Source organism: Tympanuchus pallidicinctus, unplaced genomic scaffold (genome assembly GCF_026119805.1).
Source record: "Tympanuchus pallidicinctus isolate F22 unplaced genomic scaffold, pur_lepc_1.0 scaffold18, whole genome shotgun sequence".
In the NCBI taxonomy this organism is placed as follows: domain Eukaryota; kingdom Metazoa; phylum Chordata; class Aves; order Galliformes; family Phasianidae; genus Tympanuchus; species Tympanuchus pallidicinctus.
Window position 1 is genome coordinate 8757035 of NW_026294699.1, and position 24806 is coordinate 8781840.

The following is a 24806-nucleotide window of genomic DNA, read 5'->3' on the forward strand; positions in this document are numbered from 1 at the left end:
GGGCTCAGGGTGTGCAGGAGCAGTCCTGCAGCAGTTCAGCTGTCCCAGTGCTGTGCCTCAGTTTCCCCATCTCTGCAGCACTTGCTGGTTCCCAGGCTGATACTCAGGTGACCCTATGCTCTCATCAGGCCCTGCACAGCTCTGCAGATCTCCCTGCCGTTGTGGGAGAAGCCTCCGAGGCAGCCCAGGGGCAGCAGGGAAGGGGGGGTGTTGTGATTTGCACCATCTTGAGCCGATTTGAGCAGGGCGCTGGAGCGGAAAACGCTGACATTTCCAGGCAGACGCTGGGGATCGGCCTCCTGAGCGAGCTGTCTGCTCTCATCGCAGCGCCCGACGGAGAGCGGATGGGGAATCACAGGCAGTGGGGCCGCGGTGCCATACCGTGCTGCCGAGCGGGGACGGGAGGATGTGACCCTGTGCAGCTGGGGGTCATGATGATTGCAGGGGTGGCAGGATTGCCACTCACTGCCCACAGTTTGGACATGGGGCCTTCAGGGTCAGCAGATCCCATGCTTTGTTGGTGCTGAGGTAACCAAAAGAATGGGATGGGGATGCTGCCTGGAGCAGTGGGGCGGTGAGTGCAGCCTTGCAGAGGATGCTGCTGCCAGAAGCAAGTAGGTCAGCGCCTGCCGGGTGGGAGCAGAGCTGGGTGCAGTGGGACGAGGGGCTTTCCCCAGCTCCCAGCACAGGGCAGGGGCACTGTGGCCATCTGGCAGCCTGGGCCCCCCCTGCTGCTGCCTGCGGTCGCGCCGCTGGGGCCAGGCTGGGGGAAGTGGGTCAGCAGGGAGGGGTTCCCTGGTGCCAGCCGCTTCCCTGGCAGTGCTGGGCCTCTCGCCTCCAGTCCTGGGACTCCCAGAGCTAAATGCTAAATAACAATAATAAAGCAAAATAATATGGATTGGCTGGGTCTGGTCCCTATGGCAGCTCCTTCTCTTGGTGCCAACGAAGTGCAGAGGCATGCATAGGGAGGCTGGCAGGAGCAGGGTAGGTGCTCTGGGAGCTGCAGTGGGTGCAGGCTGGAGTGGACAGCCCACAGGGACAGTGCCTGAGCCCCTCCTGACACTGCGCCCATTCCCCAGGTTCTCTGCCCTGCACCATGCAGCACTCAATGGGAACACAGAGCTCATCTCGCTGCTGCTGGAGGCACAGGCTGCGGTGGACATCAAGGATAACAAAGGCGAGTGCCTGTGGCTGTGCCACCCTGGGTCTGGTATGCAGGGTAGAGCACTGTGCCTGGCTGCGAGCGCACTGGGGTGGGAAGTGAAGGATGCCCTTTGCTATGACATGGAGGCTGCATCCCTCCTGGGGTCCTGCCCCATGCCCCTCACCCTCTGCCCCCTTTGCAGTCTTTGCCCAGGAGCATCTCTGTGCCCTGCAGGGCTCACTGCTGCTCCTCCTGCTCACCTGTAGGCATGCGGCCCTTGCACTATGCGGCCTGGCAAGGCAAGAAGGAGCCCATGAAGATGGTGCTGAAGGCAGGCTCCTCTGTGAACATCCCATCAGATGAGGGACAGATCCCCCTGCACCTGGCAGCACAGCATGGGCACTACGACGTGGTACAGCGGGGCCGGTGGTGGGGCACAGGAGGGGACGGACAGTGGTGGGGCACAGGGGACAGCAGTGGGGCTGATGCCCTCCCTGCCCCTGCTCATGTCCTGCTCTCACCGTACCTGGTCCTTCTCACCCACAGTCTGAAATGCTCCTGCAGCACCAGTCCAACCCCTGCATCATGGACAATTCAGGCAAGACGCCCCTGGACTTGGCATGCGAGTTTGGCCGGGTTGGGGTAAGTCTTTGCTGGGCCCCCCTGAAAGGCAGATCTGAAAGCGGGTGGTGGGTTCCTTGGAGTGGAGAGTCCTGTAGATGGCATGGGGCAGCTGTAGGGAGGAACTACAGCAAGGGCATCTCCTGCTCTTGGGTCCTGCGGGCCGACCAGGGGTAGGGCACCCCTGTCCTGGGTCTCAGGGGGCCATCTCAGGGCGGCTGAGCCGTCTTTGCAGCCCTGCTCCGTCTGTGTTTGCTGATCCAGGTGGTCCAACTGCTCCTGAACAGCAACATGTGTGCGGCACTGCTGGAGCCTAAGCCAGGGGACACCACCGACCCCAATGGCACCAGCCCTCTGCACCTTGCGGCCAAGAATGGACACATCGACATCATCCGGTGGGTGCTCTAATGTGCAGGGAGCGGGCCGACATCATTCCCATCCCACCCTTTGCTGACCTATCTGTGCATCCACAGGCTCCTCCTGCAAGCTGGCATTGACATCAACAGGCAGACTAAGGCGGGCACAGCACTGCACGAGGCAGCCCTGTGTGGCAAGACGGACGTGGTGCGGCTCTTGCTGGATGTAAGGGCTCCCCCAGCTCTGCTCTCCCAGGGAAGGAGTGCAGAACAGGGTTGACCCCAGTGGGATTTTACCTCCTGGTGGGAGGGCCTAGGGCAGCGAGCTGTGCCCATGGCAGCATGACTCCCTCCATTTTGAGTGGCCCTGAGGGTCTCAACCAGCTGTGTGCCATCCCGAGCTCTCTCTCCCCATATCATTGCAGAGTGGAATTAATGCCCACGTCCGGAACACGTACAACCAGACGGCTCTGGATATTGTCAACCAGTTCACCACCAGCCAGGCCAGCAAGGAGATCAAGCAGATGCTGCGGGGTGAGGGAGCAGGGTGGGCACCTTGGGATCAACTGTGGGACACCTCCATCAGAGAGCCTCCAGGGGGGATCTCAGCACTGAACGCCCACCAACACTGCCCTCTGTTCCCACAGATGCCTCAGCTGCACTGCAGGTGCGGGCTGTCAAGGACTATTGCAACAACTACGACCTGACCAGCCTCAATGTGAAAGCTGGAGACGTCATCACTGTGAGTGTGGTTGCTGGGGGGACATCATGCAGGTGGGGAGGCACAGCCCTGCCCTTACCACTCCATGCCCATAGGTGCTGGAGCAGCATGCAGACGGGCGCTGGAAGGGCTGCATCCACGACAATCGGACCGGCAACGACCGCGTGGGCTACTTCCCCTCCAGCCTCGTGGAAGCCATAAGCAAGCGAACAGGCAAATACTTCCCCACCTCTACCTCCCAAACCAGTCCCAAGGAGCAGCCCAGCCCTAGGGACCCTCCTGTCGGGCTGGGGCTCAGGGGCTGCATTGCCACTGCTGAACCAAAGGGCAGTGTCCCCATTGTGCATGTGAACTTGGTGTCCCCACCGCACAGGGTGGGACAGGTGTGTGGGGCTGGAGCCCCCGTTGTGCGTCTCCACTATGTGGGCACACTGCTGTATGGGGGTCAGAGCCCCCAGTTATGTAAAGAGTCAATGCCCTCGCTGTGTGTGTGGGAGGGAGGTCAGTGCCGGCGGCCCAGGAGTGTTGGGTGGGCAGTGTTTTTGTCTGTGCATGGGGATGGTTTGGGGTGTTACGGTGGTTTAGGAACATGGTGCTCAGGGACGGTCCCAGCGGCTGCACGTGGGGCTGGATACTGGTGCCAGGGACCTGGCACTGCCCCACTAGGACTTATCCGTGGCCAGGGACCGTATCAGGGAGAGGAACTTGCTCCCTGCCGTGTGGCTCCCCATCCCAAGGGGGTGCTCTTGGCTGTGCCCAGTGCCAGGAGCAGTGTGGTGGTGCAGGCACAGCACTGATGTGATGCACTCAAAGGCAGTGCACTGACCAGCTCACTGCCCAGGGCTGCTGCATGTTCCCAGCCCCACGTCACCCCACTGTTCGTTTCAGTGAGGTCCAGGGGAGCGGAACCATGCCAGGCTGCACCGATCTGCACAGTCCTCCTTGCCTGGCAGCAGGTTGCATGCTAGTGCTGCAGAGGCAGGGACGAGGCCTGTGTCTCCAGGGCTTTGTTGCAGTGGTGTTTCCAGAGTGTAGGATTTGTGGCAGCTCCAGGAACACAGCCCCACATGGCACAGGGGCTGTTCCAGGGCTTGGCACAGCGGTGCCGCCCTTGCAGCCCCACTCCTGCAGCAGGGCACGTGGCGTCCTGGGAGCCCTGTGGGGACTCGATGTCCCCCAGTGTCATTGTGAGGTGTTGGGGGTCTGCAGGCTGTGCCCATGGGTCATGCCCTGCCCTGTGCTGTGTACTGACTTCTGCTGTTGCTTCGTGGCTCGACTCCTTCTCAGTTGGGTCTCGGTTCCGCCTCCTCCAAATTTCTTTTGGTTGCTTATTTTGTTAGCTGTTTTTTTATTTTTATTTTCTTTTTTTTCTTCCTTTCATTCTTTTTTTTTTTTTTTTCCTTTTTATTTCTTTTTTTTTTTTTTTTTTTTTTTGGTGGTGCTGAACATGTCTCTGTTATTTTGATTCTTTTCATTTTGTCTCTTGTTATGTTTTGTTATCAGGTTCATGGGAGACTGTAACAATCCCCCAACAGTACCAAAAGATCCCGCTCCCGGCTTACGGGGCTGCTGTGCTAAACGGTGACGCCTCGTCCCATCCGTTCCATTCCCTGCCTCCACCTCCACCTCCACCACCACATTCCCATCAGACTCTTTTCAGTTCCTTTGGCTATCACAGGCTCTCCCCTAGCAGTGCCGACGAGCCGCGTTACGGACAAGGTAGTTCACCGCTCGCTTCATTCTCTCGATGGATTTCTTTCTTTTGAAGTGTGTATCTATTCTTTTCTTTTCTATCCGCTCGGCTTCTCTCCCCCGTGCCTTGGTGCCTGCCGTGTGCTTGCACGCGGGTGTGTGTGCGCCTGCAGGCGTGTGCTGGTGCGTGCATGCAGATGTGTGCATGCGTGTGTGTGTGCATGCGTGCGCGGCTGCGTGCGGCTGTGTGCACGCGTGCATGCAGAGCGGCCCCTCTGCTGCCCTCTCCTTGCACTGCTGCTGTCACCCCGCTGCAGCCACATCCCATCCCCCGTATCCCTGGCCACGCGGGCAGCTCTGGATGCGGCGCTGAGCCCCTGACCGTGTGCTATCCCACCCGCAGCATCCACCCCCAAAAACACTTTGCAGCCTCCTGGTGCCGGGTTGGGAGGGGACAGCAGGAGCGACGAGCCCCTGCCCTTGTAGCATCCCCTCTCGGAGTGTTCAGCGCCCACAGGGCTGGGTCTGTGCATTCAGAGCGGGGCTGGCACTGTCCTGAGGGTGCTCTCAGGGCTGGATCCCCACAGACAGTGACCAGCGTCATCCTTGGGACTATCTCTGTGGTACAGGCAGGTGATGGGCATTGCTGGTGTGGGTGCTGGTGATGGTGACTGGGGAGCAGATATGGAGCCAAGAGTTCTCATGGTTGTAGCCTCTGTGCTGGCACACTGTGCCATGCCCTCAGGGGCCTCTGCCAGCTGTTTGGGGCTGGGGGTGCTTGCACAATGTGAGGCACACGGTGTGTTGGAGGAGCACTGGGCCACGCCTGTGGCTTCCCAGTGTGATGAGGATGGGGATGCAGCACTGCTCCCTAAGATTTTCTCTTGCAGTGAGATGGCCGCAGCACACACAGTGGGCACATCTCAACCTAACAGCGCCGTGGCTGTCAGCTTCCTGCTCACGTTCCTACCATGAATTTATCACCTTGCACCATCTGCCCTGTGCTCCAGCCTGGCTGGGAGCTGGGCAAGTGGTCTCATGAATAAAAATATCTGCAGTGGCACAGGGGTGCAGCTTGGGCACAGATCCAGTACAGGGCTGCTCTCCATCACCACGCGATGCTGTTTTACACCCTGATCTCACTGCAGGGGGTTGGTACGGGTTGAGCTCCGTGCTGGGCATCTCCAGCTCTGCCTAGTGTGAGTGAGATCCAGTGGGGCTGGAGGGAGCGATGGAGGAGCACATTGATGGAGCTGCACTTGTGGGGTGGGTTGAAGTGCATGGGGCTGGGTCTCATCACTGCAGCTGGGTCACCCCCGTGTCACCTACTGCTGTAGGGAACCCTGGGGAGCACAGCACTCTGGTGTCTGGTCCTGCAGCACCCTCACATGGGGGCAGGTGGCCACATGGGGACAGCTGTGCTGCATCAGCTGGGGACAATGGGGTGGGGGCTGTGGTCCTGACTGCCTGAGTCCTCACTGTTGCCTCCTGTCTCCTGCAGTGGGTCATGTTCACATCCTGCTGTGCACAGGGACAACATAGTCCCTCTTTCCTAACTCCTGCAGTGGATCTGTCCTTCACTGGTGCCTGGCAGGACGGGGCCATGGCTCTGGCCATGTGCACATGGTCACTCCATGCTGGCTGCTTGAGGAGGACAGGACCGAAGTACAGCGTTGGCATCCCCCAAAACCTTTGACTGTTTTTTTTTCCCCTGCATATGGTGGTGATGGGCCCAGGGCCAGGGCTCACCTCTCCCCACGCCACACTGCTGTGAGCCCCTTCTGCTGGGTCACACCTGCCTGACACTGCTCTCTCTGCTCTGCCACCAAGGGTCCCGTGGGGCTGACATGAGCCCATCCCACCTTTCACCATCGCAGGGTGGATCGGCTGCACCTGCACCCACCGAGGAGATCTGGGTGCTGCGGAAACCTTTCACAGGTACAGTGGGCATTTCCCTCCTGTTCCCAGGGCAGCACGCATCGCAGCACCGCAGTGTCCCCGTGCCTGGATGCGGATCCCTGATGGCATCTCCTCTCCCTGTGCAGGTGGCGATCGCAGCAGCCTGGGTAGCACAGGCAGCGTGGCCTCAGCCCGCAGCTCCGGGAGTGGGCAGAGCACTGGCAGCGGGGCGCATGCCCTGCATGCTGGCTCCGAGGGCGTCAAGGTAAGGCCGTGCACCGACACACAGTGTCACATGGCTCCGGCATCGGTGCTGGCTCGTGGTGGGACTTTGCTCCTTGGCAGCTGGGATCATGAGCAGAGCCTCTGCTGAGATCAATACTGCACCTCGTGCTGCAAGGTCCTGTTGGCATTCAGTGTGGCGTGGGGAAGCTGGTCACTGCCTGTTGGCATTCAGTGCCGCGGATCATGGTTGTCACCATCCGGCCACCCTCTTCCACCCCCATGCTGGCTGCTCGCTGAGCTCAGCCCCCACTAGCAGTGCAGCATCTGGCCAAGGCCCGAGCTGTGCATCTCTGCTGCCTCTCTGAGGATGCATCTGCACTGCGCACTGCACCGCACACTGCACGCCGCCATCTGCACGCGGCCCACTGCAGCTACGCGCTGCACGCTGCCATCTGCTCGCTGCACGCTGCTGCCCAGTGCACGCTGCTGCCCACACGCTGCCCTCTGCATGGCACGCAGTGCCCACTGCACGCCACACATTACACTGCGTGATGCACATTCTGCACCGCACAGCGCACGCTGCACAGCGCGCACAGCACACCGCACGCTGCGCTTTCGGCACTGTACATTGCCCACCATTCATTGCACGCTACGCACTGCTCGCTGCCCCCTGCACTCCGTGCACAGCAGCCCCTTCCCATGCCAACACATCCCGGGGAGCCCCATGAGCCCACCTCCCCACAGGTGTGATGCTGTGACCGGCTGGGCACTGAGCGCAGTGCGTGCCCCCCATGCCGACGGCCACCACGGCTGCACCGTGCAGGGGGGGCCGTGCTGGCAGCCCTCTCCGGCGTGCGCCGGGGTGCCGCGGTGCCGCAGGCTCCCACCACCCGCGAGCACCATATGTGCTGCGAGCGCTGCTTTCCCCTCCGCAACCCAGATCCGTCGCGCTCCTCCCTGCAGCACCGCAGCGCCCGCCGCGCACCCCCCGGTTCCCCGCTCGCCTCACTGCCGCCTGCTCTCCCCCCTTCTCGGGGTGTTTTTCAGCTGCTGGCAACGGTCCTTTCCCAGAAGGCTTCTGCGCAAGATGCTGCCGTGGGCGATGGGCCGGCCAAGGCGCAGGACATCCCCGCAGGTGCGTGCTGCCGGCCCGGCTGCTGGGAGCAGGAGGAGCCCTGGCCCCGCCGCGGGCTTGCCGTGGGCTGAGTGATTTGTCTTTTTTTTTATTGCCGCGGCACCCGGCGCAAAAGAAGAAAACGTGTGGGTAAAAAATGACTCTCTCGCCTTTCGGCTGCTGCCAGGCCTTCTCCTGCCTCGGTTAGTGGGGGCACCGTGGGGAGGGGGCGGGAGGGGGGGGCGCGGGCGGGCGGTGGGGCGAGAGCGCTCCCCGGCCCCTTCCCCTCCCCGGCCCCCCCTCTGCCGCTGTCTCGCCGCCCAGGGGCTCGGCAGGGGGCAGCCGGGCCGGGGGTGCCCACGCCGCGGGGGAGGCACGTGGGGGACGCAGGAGGACGATGCTCGCGTGCCGGGTGTGCGTGCCGGGGGGGTGCCCAGGCTGCAAGGGGGAGGTGCATCCATAGGGGGATGAAGGCGTTGATGGGGGTGGTGTGCATGCTGGGGGAGTGCAGGTATTGGGGAGGGAGTGCACAGATGTGGAAGGTGCCCACATGAGTGGGAGATGGATGTGGTGGGAAGGCACATGGCAGAGGGAGGCACGTGTGAGGAGGTGCCCACGCGAGTGAGATGCAGACTGGGGGGAGATGCGTGCGCCTGGGGGATGCGCATGAATTGGGGGAGCAGCGTGCACAAACACACACACACACAAGGAGGATGCAGGCAGGTGCCAGAGGGATGCATGCAGGCGCGCGCGCACACACACACACACACACACAGAGGAAAATGCTCCCGCAGCGTGCAATTACATAGAAGGAGGATGCACTTACCAGCAGGGGGAAGGAGATGCTCTTGTTGATCTGGATTAGAAACATGAGGTTGAAATTTCTGTGCAACCTGATGGCTGCTGAAGGCCACCATTCTGAAGACAAGGGGTGTCTGGATGCCTGTGCTGAGGTGCAGGGGTACAGGGCAGCTAGTGGCAGTGTGCTGGGTCTCCTGGCTGCAGTGAGGCTGAGCCTAGCCCTGTGCCAGTGGCATGACTGGAGGAGTGGGCACAGATGGCTCTGGGCAGCAGGACCTCAGGCTGCTGCCTGGGGCACGTGGGCAGACGAGGAAAGCAGCTCTGGGGAGGGGTCTGCCTCCTGCTGGGTCCATCAAATCACTCTGGCCCTCAGCCTCCACCTGGCTACCCCAGGTGAGCGCCATCCTCTTAATGCCCCAATGATGCCACGGTCTGTGGGAGCTGTGCTCACAATGACATGGGGGCCAGGGAGACCTGGGTACTCTGCAGAGCTCTGTGCCAGCACAGCCTCCTCTGTTAGCCTGGGGATAGCCTGCTGGCCTTATTGGGCACCATCTGCACAGGGATGGTACTGTCCCAGGGAGCACAGCCCAGGTAAGGGCACCCTGCTGCATGGGGCTGGATGTTGCTCTCCTCTGCCTATCCTAGCCTTGTTGCCCCTGGCAGTGGTTCTGCTCCCTGCTTTACACAGCCAGAGTCTGGGGGCTGCAGCTTAGGGATGCACTGAGGAGGGCCTGACCAAGATCCTAGAACCATGAGGCCCGGCAGACCCGTGGCCCCATTCCCCACTGACTGCTGCCCCCCCAGCAGGCTCGTCGCGGTCGCAGAGTGTGGCCAGCTCCCCCTATGCACCCCAGCCACCTGCCGAGCAGCAGCTGAAGAAGATGGAGCCACCATCAGAGGGGAAGGTGAGCGGGGAGCACTGAGTGCACTGGGTACCCTGTGAAGTTCACAGTGATGGGGGGCATAGGCACAGCCACCCCCTCACCAACAGCTGCAGGCAGAGCTGTGCCACAGCCACCTGTGCTGGCGTGGCTGAGTGCTGGTTCTGGTGCTAGCCATGATGCCGTGCCCATGGGACGCCTAAGCCAAGGGGCTACATGGCCTTTCTGCAGTGCTGACTGATCTGAGGCCAGCATGCAGCTGGACAGCCCATGGGGCTGTGACAAGAACAGAGCAACAGAGCCCTGTGCCAAGGCTGCCCCGAGCTACGCCACTCTTCTCATTCTAGAGCTCAGAAGCTGTGTACCAGTGGCTGTGTAAGTTCCAGCTGCAGCTCTATGCACCCAACTTCATCAACGCCGGCTACGACATCACCACCATCAGCCGGATGACGCCAGAGGTGAGGCCATAAGGGCAGTCCTGGGACTGCCACCTGCTTGTGGAGAGTGATCCTGATTCTCCTCTCTCCCTCAGGACCTCACGGCCATTGGTGTCACCAAGCCAGGGCACAGGAAGAAGATTGCCTCTGAGATCAATAACCTCAACATCCCCGAGTGGCTGCCCGAGTACAAGCCGGTAAGGGCTGCGCGGGGCCGGGTGCCATGGTGCCACAGTGCCACATCCAGAGCGGTGCTGGGAGCCCTGCAGCAGGTTCCATCCAGGGAGGGCTGTCACAGGGGGAGTGGCAGTGGGAACTGGCTCACTGCTCCCAGATGAAGCCCATATCCCATGGTCCTGAAGCTGCACATCCCCTGCTGAAGTCCCTGGCATTGGCATTGGGCCAATGACAGCTGTCACCACATGGATGTGATGCTGTCTGCGCCTTGATGTTATCCCATCAGCTGGACCATAGTAAGGGGTCCTTGGAGCACAGAGGTGCAGGAGTTCCCTAGGCCCTCCCCGGTGAGCACAGGGACACATGTGGCACTATCACTGCATGCGGTGCCACCTGGTGCTGAGCAGTGTCCCACGCCCCCAGGCCAACCTGGCGCTGTGGCTCTCCATGATTGGCCTGTCCCAGTACTACAAGGTGCTGGTGGAGAACGGCTACGAGAACATCGACTTCATCACTGACATCACCTGGGAGGACCTGCAGGAGATCGGCATCACCAAGCTGGGTAAGGTCTCATGACACAGCACTGTGGTGGCCCATGGTTCCTTGGCTGACACTGATGCTTTGTGCCATCCCCAGGCCACCAGAAGAAGCTGATGCTCGCAGTGAAGAAGCTGGCAGAGCTGCAGCGGGCTGAGCTGGGCAAGTATGAGCCAGGCACACTGAAGAGGAAGGCAGCGGCATGCCCAGAGGTGCTGGCCATTGAGTCCCCACCACCTGAGCCACCCGAGTGCCAGTCACCCAAGATGACAACGTTCCAGGACAGCGAGCTGAGCAGTGAGCTGCAGGTGGCCATGACAGGTGAAGGACCTGAGGAGACGCCCGAGAAACCAGCCAACCCTGCAGCCCCTGGCTACCGATCACCACCAGCGCTGGGCGGCCGCGCCAGGCAGATGAGCAGCTCACAGGAGCTGCTGGGTGATGGCCCCCGTGCCCCCGCCAGCACCGCCATCTCCAAGAGCCAGGAGTACCTGGCAGAGGGGGCCCCCGAGGGTCCCCCTGTGCCGCCAACCAAGGAGCTCCGCCAGCCACGGCACGGCCACTCTGTCAAGCGTGCCAGTGTTCCGCCAGTGCCCGGCAAACCCCGGCAGGCCTTCCCGCCTACTGCCGGGCACCTGACACCACCACAGACCCCTGGCAAGCCACGTCCACCCTCCCCACAGGGCCCATCAGCACCCCATGCTACTGCCAAGGTGAAGCCCACTCCACAGCTGCTGCCACCGGGTGAGCGCCCCGCATCACCCCGCTCCCTGCCCCAGTCTCCCACGCACCGTGGCTTTGCCTACGTCCTTCCGCAGCCCACCGATGGTGAGGGGGCCCCTCCAGGGGTGCCGGTCCTGCCCGTCTCAGTGCCGGTGCTGTGCCTGCCACCAGCAGGTGAGGGTGAGGAGGAGCCGGGGAGGCCGAAGAAAAGGGCACACAGCCTGAACCGCTACGCCACCTCCGACAGCGAGCAGGAGCGGGACGAGCTGCTGGTGCCTGACGCGGGGCCTTATGCTACTGTGCAGCGGCGCGTGGGGCGCAGCCACTCAGTGCGGGCACCTGCTGGTGGTGACAAGAATGTCAACCGCAGCCAGTCCTTCGCCATCCGCCCCAAGAAGAAGGGGCCCCCGCCACCACCCCCCAAGCGCTCCAGCTCTGCTATATCCAGTGCTGGCATGGCCGAGGACTTCCCCAAGGATGGTGAAGGTGAGGTGGCTGCTGGAACCCCTGGCACTGAGGGGGAGAGTCGTCAGGAGCAGCGGCGTGCCAGCGATCTGGGTGGCAGCGTGGACACGGGCAGCGCCGGCAGCGTGCGCAGCATTGCAGCCATGCTGGAGATGTCCTCCATCGGTGGTGGGGCGCGGGCGCTGGCCCTGCAGAAACCACCTGGGCCTGGTGTGCCTGGGAAGGGGCCCGATGGGTACTATCTGCAGCCAGGAGCTCCCCCGGGAAGCCCTGAGCGTGCCCGTGTGGCCACTGTCCTGGCTACCGTCAAGCACAAGGAGGCCATTGGGCTGGATGGGGAGGTTGTGAACCGGCGCCGGACCATCAGCGGTCCTGTCACCGGGCTGGTGGCGGCCGCACGCCGCGAGCGTGCCGACAGTGTGCGCTCTGAGACAGGCGCTGATGGCCCCAGCGAGCGTCTGCGGGCTGAGCGTGGTGGCTCTCCAGACACAATCCCCTTTGCTGAGGAGGGCAACCTCACCATCAAGCAGCGACCACGTGCCCTGGGACCAGCCCGGGTGGAGGCAGGAGAAGGGCTGTCCCCAGCGCACCGCCATGGAGACCTGGCCAAGGTGGAGGCCAGTGCCACACTTAAGAGGCGCATCCGTGCCCGGCAGAGCCAGCAGGACAGCGTCCGCTTCATCCTCACCGAGTCTGACACTGTCAAGCGCCGGCCCAAGGCCAAGGACAAGGAGCCAGCGCTGGAGCAAGCCCCTCTTGTCGTCTACCAGAATGGCACCGGCACTGTCAAGCGGCGGCCAGCTTCAGAGCTGAGTGGAGCTGAGACTCCCCCAACCCCACCGCCTGCCACCCGCCCCGATGGCCCTGACTTCACCCCACCGCCTGCCGAGCCCAAGAAACCCTTCAAGCCACCGGTGTCCCCCAAGCCTGTGCTAACGCAGCCAGCGCAGAAAGTCCCTGGGCCACCAGTGCCTATCCCCAAAAAGATGCCCATCCCAAGCCCAGGCAGCCCAGGTAGGTGTTCGTGAGCATTGGGGATGGTTGGCTGTGGGGAGCCCCTCGGGGCACTGCATCGTCACTGCAGCCATCCTACCCCATTCCCTCTCCCTTCTCTCCACAGAGGTGAAGCGGGTCCACGGCACACCACCCCCGGTATCCCCCAAGCCCACACCACCCCCCACGGCCCCCAAGCCCCCCAAGCCCCATGCCGCCATCCAGTCGGTGAGCGCAGGCTCCACGCCAACTCCGTCCCCCGCCCGGCAGCTGGGTGCTACTGCCAAGCCCTCCAGCACACCGCCCTCACTCTGCTCCAGCCCTGCCAAGCCCCTCTCACCCGGCGCTCAGCCCCAGCAGGTGCCAGTGAAACCGCCGCGTTCCGCTATCGCTGGACCCTCTGTTGACAGTGCCAGCCCTGAGCTGGTGCAGCAAAAGCTGGAGGAGACCAGCGCATCCCTGGCTGCTGCGCTGCAGGCAGTGGAGGAGAAGATCAAGCAGGAGGACAGCCAGGCAACAGAGTAAGGGCAGCGAGGATGCGGTGTATGGCAGGGAGCTGAGCAAGGGCTGGGGGCTGCGCTCTGGGCTGCGTGGGGATGGTGGTTTGGGAGGATGAGTACCACGGACTGGCGGTGGTGGTGACACTGGGGACAGGGCACTGGGGCATAGGAGGGCACTGGGGCTGTGGTGGCACTGGGGATGCTGACCACAGAGGGTCAGGGCCATGGCACAGGGCAGAGGTAGCCACGTGGTCCCAGTGCATGCACTGACCCAGTGCCCACCACTCTTCTAGCTCCACTGCAGAGGCAAAGAGCACAGGCAGCATCCTGGATGACATCGGCAGCATGTTTGATGACCTGGCCGACCAGCTGGATGCCATGCTGGAGTGAGGGGCGCGACGGCCCCGCGAACCTCAGGGCTTACGTGGGCACAAGGGCACAATGATCCGCGACCTCCCGGCCCCACCATCCCCTTTGTACAGCCGTCCCCTCCTGGACCTCCCATCCCTCGGGGTTTGCACAAAGAAGAAGATACCTCAGGATTGTGCTCACGGACTCGGCGCCCGCCCGCCACGGCTCCGGCAGGACTCCCTTCTGCAGAAGCAAAAAAATACAATAGAAGAAGCAAAGCAACACCACCCGGCCTGAAGCGCCCTGCTCGCACCAGATCCGGGTTTGGGGTTTTCTCTCCCTACCCGCGGTGGCCCCGTGGTTGCCCTGCCGGCCCCGGTCCCCGAATGTAGCACAACCCCAGTGCGGCACTGCTGGCATTCATCCACCCGTGCCCTCTTGTTCTGGTGGCGAGTCCGGGTGGGCGATGCACTTAGGTTTCTTTAATTTTTCTTTTCATTTTCTCTTTTTGTCATTTTTTTCCTTTGTCGTTTGCGAGCATTGGGGTGGGCACGGTGCTGGGTACCCCCACAGCACCCGGATCCCTGCACCCGCTGCTCTCCAGCCCCGCGCTGCTGCTGTGGGCTCTTCACGTCGGGGTGGGAGAGGGGCTTTTTGTCGGTACCGTTGCAAATGGATGAGCTCCTGCTTGGGGCAGGTGGGGAGCAGCAGGTTGTGCCCCTGCCCAGCCCCTCGCCGCCGGGGGAGAGGACGTCATAAGCTATAACGAAGTATTAATTTATTGGAGGGGAAAAACGACTGAGAGATATAAAGCAGTATTTCCCCCATCTCCCAAATAATAATAATAATAAAAAAAAAAAGAATAAACTTTAACAAATATATATTTAAAAGATTTAAAAAAAAAATATTAGCAATTATATATAAAGCAGTTTAAACGAAAAAAAAAAAAATCAAGAGAGAACTGGATTTTAGCTTGAGAAAAACTATTAGATTATACTAAGCTGTGTGTCTTGTGGCAAACTCATTCTCCGAGTAGCACAATATTTACCTTTATCTGGGTGGAAGGTACGTGCAAGCCGTTCTGTTCGGGTTTTCCGTTGGGTTTCAGTGTACCGTCTTTCTTTTTACACAGTTAAGAACTCAAAGGATGTGCCTTGTTTTATGGAGGTTTTTGTTAACTCTTCTACTGGAGGTGTTTCGTTTCTTTCCGGAGTGTCTTCAGGTTTTCGTTTGACTTTTTTTGGCATTTCTGTGTGTGTGTGTGTGTGTGTGCACGCGGTGTGTGCGTGCGTCCCGGCGCACGGCTGTACATTCATGTATAAACAGGAGTCTGGTTCAGTCGCTTGAGTTCTGATGAATGCATCTTTTTGTTTTTTGCTTGTGGTTCCCAACAAAGTGTTGCTATACCTCTCTTTTCCCCGAGCCGCGCAGGCTGGGCTCGCCCTGCCCCCCCTCCTTCCCATTGTGGTCGCTGATCCAGATGTGTTTGGCACAACTTTGAAATTTCTTTACAAAAAAAAAAAAAAAATTAAAAAATAATAATAAAAAAAATCACAACACACACACACGCAAAAAAAAAAAAAAAAAAGACTTTAAAAATAACAAAAAAAAGAAAAAAAAAAAAAAAAGAAAAAAAAAAAATCACCCGCCTGAAAATATCTGTTGAAAGGAAAAAAAAAAAATATGTATCTACCAAAAAAAAAAATCCATAAAGTTCTACATGATGGATATATACATATATATATTTTTTATGATTAAGTTATGGACTCTGTATCGTATCCCATCTGTCAAGCTATGCATCTTGGTGCTTTCCCTGCTCTTCTGTGCTTAGATTTCACCTCTACTCGTCTTATTCTTCCTATTCTGAATAGTAGATGGCTCGTGGTGCTGTGAAGAAGTTTGCTCCTATACAAAGTCTGGCAACAAATATTTAAAGAAAAACAATAAAAAAAAAAAATAAAAATAAAACCCTGCCGGGCTGCCACCCCTGTTTGTGACCCGAGAGGTGTCTCCTGGTGCGAGGGTCCTGATGCCATCGGGGATGGTGGGGTCACAGTGGTGCCGCAGAGCTCCCGGTCCTCATTGTGCAGAGCTGGGTGGATATGAGGCACAGCCCAGAGCTCCCCTGTGCCTCTGCCCTGGGGGGAGCCAGTGCCAGCCTGGGGTGAAGGGCTGTGGGTGCTCCCCACCTGACTGCCCACCGTCCTGCAAAAACTCACGCCGGCCAGGAACAACTCTTTCCACTTTTATTGTCAATGAAGAAATAATCAAATCTATATTACAATCTTAAAAACAGTAGAAAATGTGAGTAAAAATGCAACAGAGGCTTTTTCTCTTTAATGTGGAAACCATTATTACAGGGCGGTGAACAATGGGCTTGTGTTATCTGAGAACTAGCAGTGGCGTAAAAATCGTACCTGGCTACTCAAGAAAACACCTCTTCCCAGATGGATCAGCCTGACATCTTGGCAGTAAAATTAAATACTAGAGACAGAAAGGGCTTGGGGACCTAACCCAGGGCACGGCCTAATGCTCAGCTCTACCATTTACATGGGACCACCTCCCAGCCCCCACCTGCGCCCACCCAAACCACTGGGTCCCGGTGCTGGCCAATATGACCGGCACACTGCGGTGAGGGCACCATGCAGCTCTTCTGCATTCCCACGTGGCAGATCCGAGGGAGCAACTGGAGCATCCGTGGGCCAGATCTATCCTGAGAGCTGCCCGCCGGGGTCCTTGCAAGGGGGGAGAACCGCAGCTGACAGGCAGCAGCGGGCAGTGCTCAGTGCAGAGAGGAGCTGCAGCAGTTCTTCGGAGTGGTGGCATCACCCAGCAGGCCAACGGAGGGAGGCATTTTTGGTCTTTCAGTGTGTAGAACTAGGGTGGCTCTCGCTAGCACGTCCAGACCTGGAGGAGACAACAGCAACCCGTGGTCATGACAGTTCTGAGCAGCTCCACTGGTTTCTCTTCGTCATCTCATGGAGTTTCTCTTTGGGTTTTCAGCCCCCACAGCACCTCTGCCAGGAGCTCAACCTCCCACCCGCTGAAACTCATCTCCTTGTTTACTTAAAGGCAACTCCTCCTTCATTTAACACCCAAGTTCTAGCTAAGAGACCAAAGCATCACGGAGAAGCCTAAGGAAACCAACCTTTACAGTGCTGTCCACAGCGCCAGAGAAGAGGCGGCCCCTGGAGACTGCAAGGGCAGTGACACTGCCCTGGTGCCGCAGCAGCGTCTGAGTACAGATCATGTTGTCCATGCTCCACACCTGTGGGCACACAGAAGGCACGAGACAGAAGAGGATTACTCATCCATCCTCTCCCTTCTAATGCTGTGTCACAACAACAGTGCCAAGAGCACAGACCCAGCTGCACAGCCCCGGACACATACCCTGAGAGACCGGTCATACGATGCACTGAAGACTTTGGTTTGATCTGGTGTGGAGATGACAGCAAGGGCATAAACTGTACCCACGTGACCAGTCAGTGTGCGGACTTGTTCCTTGGTCTCTATGTCCCAAACCTGTGGAAGGAGAGCAGGTCATCATAACCTATTACAAGATGTTCATCCACATCTCCAAGCTCTGGGTGCACCAGCAGAGCCAGGCTCCCAAATCCTTGCCCCTCTCTCCCAGCCCAAGACATACATATTGAATCCTGCAGCCCTTACATGGATGAGGTTCTCGTAGGTGCCACACACGATGTGGTGGTTTGTAACAGCAATGGAGTAGACGCTGCCTCCTGATGTCTGCAGCACATGCACACACTCCAAGTTTCGGATGTCCCAAATCTGAAAGAGCCACCAGAGTGAAGGATGAGACCCACAAAGGCACCATTCCCCAGGAGGGAGCTCTCTTAAAACCATCCCCCAGACACCCAGCCCTGCTCTGTGTTACAGACTGATCTGTCCAGCTGGGAACGTTCAGTGCCAATGAGCAAAGTCCTGCTGTCTTATTCAGCTGCCCAGCTTTGGATATCTAGGCTGAAAAAATGGCGGAGATTGCATGCTTTGTGTTTGTGACTGCACACACGTGCACAAATCTGCTCCTGGGAGCACAAGAAACAGATGCGGGCAAATTAATGGGGATTTATTAATAAGGGAGGGAAACTTCAAATTCTCTCGTGTCATCCAGATGCTGAGAGGTGAACTATTCATCAAAGCCTGAGCCAACACAGATGAGGGCACTTTGCAAAGCACGTACAGATTTATGGTAACTCTAGAGCCAGACAGTGACCTTCTCCTCTTATCAGCAGCACTGTCAGCACAGATAACGCTGCGGCAGCTGCAGAGGCAGTGTGAGGCGCCACGGCTGCGTGGCCGCTTTTATCTTAGTGAGCATCCCTGGGCAGCTGCACTCACAAGGAGCAGCCAGAGCCCTGAATTAGTGCCTACGAAGATGCAATCAGTAAAAGTTAGCATGTCAGCAGTGCTGCAGCAGTGTTCTCACTTCTGAGCACTGCCTTCTGCCCTGCTCAGCCAACCCATGCTGCAGAATACATATATGTATCAGGGACAGCCTATGGCTTACAACTGCCACGAGTCTCACCTTGATGGTTTGGTACGATCCGCTGTACAGATAGTTTTGAGAAGCCACCAGTGCTCGCACCCAGTGATTGAGACCTGTCAGTTCTTTCTTCAGTTTGAGCTCGGTACCCACGATATCCCAGACCTAAGGACAGCACAAACACACACACAGGAGAGTCAGTACAGGGCCCTAAAAGTTCACACAGTGGAATCTTGTGCTGGTTCTCCAGCCCCATGGGAATCAGCTGAACCCGCTGGCCGGCAGATACAATAACTATGCTGAATAAGCATGTTCCCGAGGGCTGGGAAAGTTTGAATGGAGCCTGCATTATTGCTGGCACAGACCCTTCCTTAGCAGAGCTATAGGCTTGGAAAACCTAAACCAAATCCTGCGCTGCACTTCTCCTCACAGCCTGTCTATTCCCACAGCTCCTGGAAAACACTGGCTGAAGCCCTCTGAACACAGGGATCAACAGGGCTCCAAACAGCACTGCTGACCCACTCAGCTCACGTGGCAGAAAGTGGCTGGGGATGAGAAAAACAGAAGGCCCCATGTGCTGTTTTTGCTTAGTGCTGTCACTTCCAGCCCCAAGCGCTCTGCAAAACCACTCCAGGCCCAGATAAAGAAAAGAGCATGTGCTCTCTTACAGATGGACGGTCCCATAAGCCGCCTCACCAGGAGCTGGAAGCAGAACCAATGGAGTCTAGCCAAGGCTTTAAAGGGCAACTTGCAAAGCTGTTCCCTGATTTTTTGCATGCTTTGGGAAAAGAACACTGACTCAAGATCCTTTGGAGGCGGTTTCAAACAGGCAGGTTGAATCCCCAGCCAATTCTGGGCACAAGGCACAATTCCCAATGGTCTGAGTAGGTGTGTAAGGAGCCCAGGGAATCACACATCGGGGAAGTGCCAATGTCCTCCACCTGAAGCCTCAGGTTTACAGAATTAAAAGGAACAAAAGGGTCTTTTTAGTCAGGTCTCAGAAAATCTCTAACCGGCACACAGCACACTACTGGCTGCTCTATGTAGCTCCAGAGAACAGAGTAATAAGATACAGACCAAAATGTCACTTGATTTCTATTTGGAAACTGCTACCTGACAGCCTGCAGCATCAGTCCCCAAGTGAACCAAGAGGAGCTACCCCAGAGCTCTACCTTGATGGCTTTGAGGGAGCCACTGAACAGCATGTTGTGCGAGGAGACCAAAGTGCAAACAGGATTGTCATGCGCTCGGATCGTGTTCACTTTCTGCAGATTTTGGATATCCCAGACCTGCAAAGGAAAGGAGGAGAACCTATGAGGGGCAGGAGCTGGTGCTGAAGCCCTTCCTCTTTCTTTCTGGAGTGAAGCAAAAACACAGGCACCGGTGTAAGCCACCAGCCTAGATCAATGAGCAGCATGTGCCCAGTCTGCAGGGAACACCCAAATCCAACCCTTGGGAACCTTGGTTAAAGGCTTGGCATAAAGCACACGAGATACCAATCCTATCACCAGCAGCTGAAAAACGTTACAGAAACCAGGATGCAGGTCCCTGCTGCCCTATTAATCCCAAGTCTCCACTCCCAAGCACAGCAGGGGTCCCAGGTACTCACAATAATGGTGCAGTCAGCAGAGCCACTGTATAGCTTGTTCCTGTAATGTCACCACAAAACAAAAGAAGGTCAGCGAGGACAGCAGCCAGCGCATGGCCTCAGCTGGTTCCCAGGCTGTGTGCTGGGCCAGGAGCTGCAGCCCTACAGCTTCACTGGGACAAGTCCCAGAGCAGCAGCAGCCTCAGAAGCAGGGCTGGGGCTGCGTGGGAGGCTGTGCTGGATTATCACTTCCAGCAGCAGCCCAGCATCATGCTGGTGAGCAGGGAAGGAAGAAACCAAGACGGCAGCAGGAGGTGGTTTGTCATTTTTTAAAGATGTGAGACTTATGAAGGGTTCCATCTAAAGGTGAGATCCAGGACTTTGGGAACTGATGGGCTCCTCTTCCCACCACCCCCAGCTCCAAATGCACGCACAGTCCTGGCACATGCAGGACTTGGGATGGGAACTATAAGGGTGCACTCAGGAGGCTCAGTGCTCACTCCCTGTCCTGCAGGGCAGGTGTCCCTCAACACTCACCCCTGGATACAGAGAGCCAGTACAATTCCATCGTGACCTTCCAGGGTCTTTTGGCACTTGTATGTGGTACAGGTATCCCACACCTAACAGGAAACACAAGGCAGCAGAGGGTCACATGCCTGCACATACAGCAGCTGGGGGCCTGGGCAGGATGTCGGCAGACCACAAAGGCACGGAAAGGAGGAAACAGGCTGTCATCTGGGCACCTGTGTTCCTGTCTTCCAGGCAGAGATAAGCCTGTCTAGGAGAGGAAATTTACTGCAGAGGGTCAGGTTGAAGTTAACAAGAGACACTGAAGAGGAGCGCACACCAGCTCTCTCCAGCACTGCCCCAGGCCAAAACAACACTGCTGAACCACAGAAGCAGCTCTCTGGCTCCTGTTTTAGCGATTCACACCCTGTCCCTGGGGGCAAACCACACAGCACAGCCTCCTCAGTCTCTGCCACCACAGAGCATTTCCCCACTAAGCTCTCTCTTGTCAGAGAAAATGTGAGAATGTCGTGCTTAGCAGGCTCTGAGTTGCCCAGAGCAGCCAGCACTGGGGAGAAAGCTGTTCTCCTCCAGTAAAACACAGAAATATCCATTCTCTTCCATGTGGCTTTCCTCTCCCTGAAACAACCTGACCCCAAGTGGCTCTCCAGCTCAGCCAGCAGCCACCACAGTGACACTGGAAACTGCTGCTTAGGTTGCACTGGAGCACTGCTGTCAGTTTGTGCTACTGAAAACAGGGCAAAGAAAAACAAACATGCCATAAAACGAAAAAAAGGCTCATTTTATCAGGGGAAAATGGTGAGGTTTTTGTTTGTTTGTTTGTTTTTTTGAGGTGACATTTTGTTACAAGGGAAAATATAATCAGATGCTGAACAGGGCTCAGATGCCTTAGACACCATATAAAGCAAAACCACAAAAAGCAGGAATGAGATTCTAATCAGGGCTTCACAAAAAACATGATTTGTCTTGATTTCCCTATCACTTAGCACTTCCCTACAGCAAAACTGAAGTACATTTTGCCTAACTATAACCATAAAGAATCATTAAGAATTTCAGGAGGAACATTGGGCAGTAATATGCCCCTCAGTCTCCCAGCTGAACTGGAGCTCAGCTTCTGCCTCACCTGGAGCACATATAGAAATGCAAAGTGGAAGAAGCAAAGCTCTTACCTTAATGGTTTTGTCTGAAGAGCCGCTGAAGAGCAAATCTCCTATGGAGTAAACACATAGACACCAGACGGGGCCCTGGTGCCCCACAAAGGTCCCCTTGCACTTGAAGATCTGCTGAGGGTCATAGGCTATGGAAAGAAGAAGGAAGGTAAGCATGGGAAAACAGCCAGAGCACTCTGAGTGACCTTGGAGGGAACAGAGCTCCCCCCTTCCTTGAGCTTCTAGCTGCTGCAGCAGTCTGGCTGGAGGGTCCCACGTCCTGCCCTTACAGCTCATTGCCTTATCACTGCTTTGAGCCCCAGGATTCTCTTCCCTTATGCAACTTCCAGGTTGGATCTAGGGAGGGCAGAGATGCAGAGCCCACTTGAGCCCAGCAACCAGTAAACCTGCAGCGCTGTCAGTTAGCCAACCCATTAACCAACTCTTCTGGCAATCATGTCCCACCAGCCTCCTGCAACAGTGGTGGTCCTGTGCACAAATCACTGCTGCAGAGAAAACTGGTACTCTGCCTGCCTGTGACTCAGCCTGAAAGAGCTCACTGCCATCACCCAAAACCAGCTCAAGCAGATGAAAAACACAGGTATACTCACATCCAAGGATGCCCATGTTGAGTCGAGCATTAATGTGGGAGAGCTCATCCTGAAAAACAGAACAAACTGCCTGAGCTGCAGAGCTATCAAGACCAGCCTGCCCTTCTGGGCACTGTCCCCATCCACTGCTAAAACAGCTCTCATGTTTGGACAGATTTTGACTCCCTGTGCAGGCTGTCCCCCAGCAGCTGACTCATTTTCCAATCAGAGATGTCCTGCCCTAGGACTGTATGTCTACATCCCTCTGTCACCTTCCTCCAGGGACCACAGGATTCTGTCAGCGCCTCAGTCCTGCACTAAACTCTTCAGTATTCATGCAGGCACAACAACACCTTTCAGAATATACTGTCCTTGCTCTGCCATTCACCAGATTGCTAACTATAATCTAATCAGTTATGAGGGCTGCTTGCTCAGCTTGGCTTTTGAAGCCCACACTGTTGGAGAAGAACTGGAAGATCTCTCTGCAGTCTCCTCCACAGCCCACTTACTACTGTACCCATGGGGATTCAGTTCATCAATACACTTAGGTAAACCAGAGCAAGCTCCTCCTAATCAGTACAACCAGTGGGATGCAGTCTGCCTGAGCTAAGGAAGAATGTCTGTCCAACATCAGTGCCTGAATAAGATCCAAAATCATGAGACATCTCTCACTCCCAGCTTGTTAGCAGGGATTTGCTTATTTGCCTGCTTTCTCTGAAGGCAAGGAGGACATGTTGTCCCTGGCCAGTATGAAAAGTACAGCTGCATTCAGGCTTTGGAGCACAGTGCTCTCTGTGCAGCAGGTGTCCTTTACTCTGGTTACACTTTCCAAGAGCAGCAACAGGCTAAGAAAAGGCAGGAGAAACAATTAAAAGAGCAACCTAGATGCAGTACCTAAATACACCCACTGAGCTGCCTGTAATTCAGCCTAGAGGAAATCTTCACCCACACACCAGTTGCTGTAAAAACAACCCAAAGGTGGGGTGCGCAGAGTCAGCAAGCTGGAGGGAACCCCAAAGACTCCCCCCACCATAGGAGAAGCCCAAGGAACAGAAGAGCCAGGATCTGACTGAGTGCAACCCTGCCCAGCCCCAAGGCCCCGTCCTCACATTCAGCATGGAGGCATCCCTGCGGAACTCCATCAGGTCCTCGCTCAGCTTGCTCTGGTTCTCATCCAGCACATCTACAAGGGAGTGACAAGATCATGGTTACTGCTGAGGCCCACACAGCACCCAGGAGAATGGAGCAGAGGACACACACTGACATCTAACTTTTGGAAAGGGCTGGGCATGGCACTCCAGTATTTTTGGCTATTCTACTGATCTTTATGGGGAAGTGTGCCAATGGACTACACAGAAAGAAGCCACAAAAGAAAGGTGGTAGCTGTCTGCAGACATTCCTAGGATTTGCCATAAGAGCAGCGACTGGAGGCCCCATGATTACAGGCAGCACAGAAGTCAATAGGACCCCTCTTTGTTCCTCTTGTTTTAAAAACAGAATGAATCCTATAACACAGCATCCTACCAGTGCTGCCCTGTCCCTACTGCTCCAAGCAGACAGCTCATCTGATGCAGACTCACCAAACTTGAGTTCCAGATTCTTCTCCAGCTGGTCAATCTTCTCCGAGAGCTTCCCCAGCATGGAGCGCAGGAAGGCAATTTCCTGGTCCTTCTGGGCCATTGCCACCTGCATCTCATGGAAGCGATCATCTGTCTGCTGCAGAAACTCTTTCAGACCCTCAAACTTGCACATCTCCAAATGGGTCTCATAGGTGTCTTGATTTCCTATGAATGTACACCTACAAGGGGAAGGCAGACGCCAGTTTGGAGCAGGTCACACTCTGGGAAACCTACTTGTTCAGTTGGCTCCAGGCTTTTGTGAGCCCCCAGCTGTTTGTCCCCTACAAAGAGCACTGGTACTGCAGTTCACCATCATGCTGGGTTACAGAGACCAAGTAGCTCCCATTCTTCTGGCCAGGGTACTGGCCCCAAAGTGGTTTGCCTGTCTGTCTACCGAGGTAGTTGCAAGAAGCAGCAGATCTTAGGCAAGAGACACGATGTGGTGTCCACTAGTGCTCACCAGAAGCCCAATCTAAGAGCCATCAAAACCAGTGGAAAAAACTGCTGCTGACTTCAGGTGGTGCTGGCTGCAGCATGGCAAGGAGTAAAGACTGCTTAGTCAGGAATTCCTTTCTCAGCTTCTGCCAAGACATCATTACCACAACAGAAAGTTTAGCTGTGCAGCCTGCAGAGAACTCTTAGCCCAGGCCACACCTCTGCTCATGTGGCGGTCAGCCTTCTGAACAGTCCCCAAGCCCTGGGAGAAAGGCTGGCTTGCAAGACACTGCCACGGTACTTGCTCTGTCCTCCAGCTCATTCTGCTGCTCACACACCTCATCCCAGCTGCCAGCAGAGCTTACAGTTGGGTGGCATGAGCTACCTGCTCTCAACAAGAGGCCTGGAGGCTGCCTTCTGGAAGCTCTAATTGCCAGCCTAATTGCAGTCTAAGGCACTGCAATGGTAGAGCTGTTCACAGCCCATGGGGCTACCATAGGGCTGCAATAGCCAAAAAGCAGCTTGGAAACGAGCTCAGTGCATCCCTCCCACTAAAAAGCACCAGCTCCTTACCCATACTTGGAATGGGGACACTTGATGTGTTCGCACTCTTTCAGATGTGCCTCCAGGTTCATTTTCAGGAGAGGTGGGCAGCTGGGGTTATTGGGGCAACGGACTGGCCTGTAATCACAGCTGCTTTCATGATCTCTGCTCATGGAGAAAAGCAAAAGGAAGGAAAAATCAGTGACAAGCA

General features: G+C 56.9%; 2 protein-coding genes across 8 annotated transcripts in view; one reads left to right on the forward strand and one right to left on the reverse strand.

Moving 5' to 3' along the window:
* Positions 1-14507, forward strand: part of CASKIN1 (CASK interacting protein 1) — a 28380-nt gene extending 13873 nt beyond the window's left edge. The window contains exons 3-20 of the mRNA XM_052679777.1: positions 1080-1177; positions 1411-1556; positions 1691-1786; positions 2030-2160; positions 2239-2347; positions 2547-2655; positions 2769-2863; positions 2938-3055; positions 6365-6472; positions 6580-6698; positions 7706-7793; positions 9384-9481; positions 9805-9915; positions 9990-10091; positions 10495-10633; positions 10708-12810; positions 12917-13310; positions 13583-14507. Coding sequence (XP_052535737.1) covers positions 1080-1177; positions 1411-1556; positions 1691-1786; positions 2030-2160; positions 2239-2347; positions 2547-2655; positions 2769-2863; positions 2938-3055; positions 6365-6472; positions 6580-6698; positions 7706-7793; positions 9384-9481; positions 9805-9915; positions 9990-10091; positions 10495-10633; positions 10708-12810; positions 12917-13310; positions 13583-13679 — 4261 coding nt within the window. The 3' untranslated portion in view covers positions 13680-14507. The remainder of the gene's footprint in view (positions 1-1079; positions 1178-1410; positions 1557-1690; positions 1787-2029; positions 2161-2238; positions 2348-2546; positions 2656-2768; positions 2864-2937; positions 3056-6364; positions 6473-6579; positions 6699-7705; positions 7794-9383; positions 9482-9804; positions 9916-9989; positions 10092-10494; positions 10634-10707; positions 12811-12916; positions 13311-13582) is intronic.
* Positions 14508-15872: 1365 nt separating this feature from the next.
* Positions 15873-24806, reverse strand: part of TRAF7 (TNF receptor associated factor 7) — a 28565-nt gene continuing 19631 nt past the window's right edge. For all 7 annotated transcript variants that reach the window (XM_052679784.1, XM_052679780.1, XM_052679779.1 and 4 more), the window contains 13 exons: positions 24626-24760; positions 23579-23796; positions 23108-23181; positions 22020-22068; positions 21430-21557; positions 20270-20352; positions 19754-19793; positions 19317-19433; positions 18187-18309; positions 17310-17429; positions 17031-17162; positions 16789-16908; positions 15873-16547 (listed from right to left, as the gene is read on the reverse strand). In XM_052679784.1, the coding sequence (XP_052535744.1) occupies positions 16533-16547; positions 16789-16908; positions 17031-17162; positions 17310-17429; positions 18187-18309; positions 19317-19433; positions 19754-19793; positions 20270-20352; positions 21430-21557; positions 22020-22068; positions 23108-23181; positions 23579-23796; positions 24626-24760 (1354 nt within the window). In that variant the 3' untranslated portion in view covers positions 15873-16532. The remainder of the gene's footprint in view (positions 16548-16788; positions 16909-17030; positions 17163-17309; positions 17430-18186; positions 18310-19316; positions 19434-19753; positions 19794-20269; positions 20353-21429; positions 21558-22019; positions 22069-23107; positions 23182-23578; positions 23797-24625; positions 24761-24806) is intronic.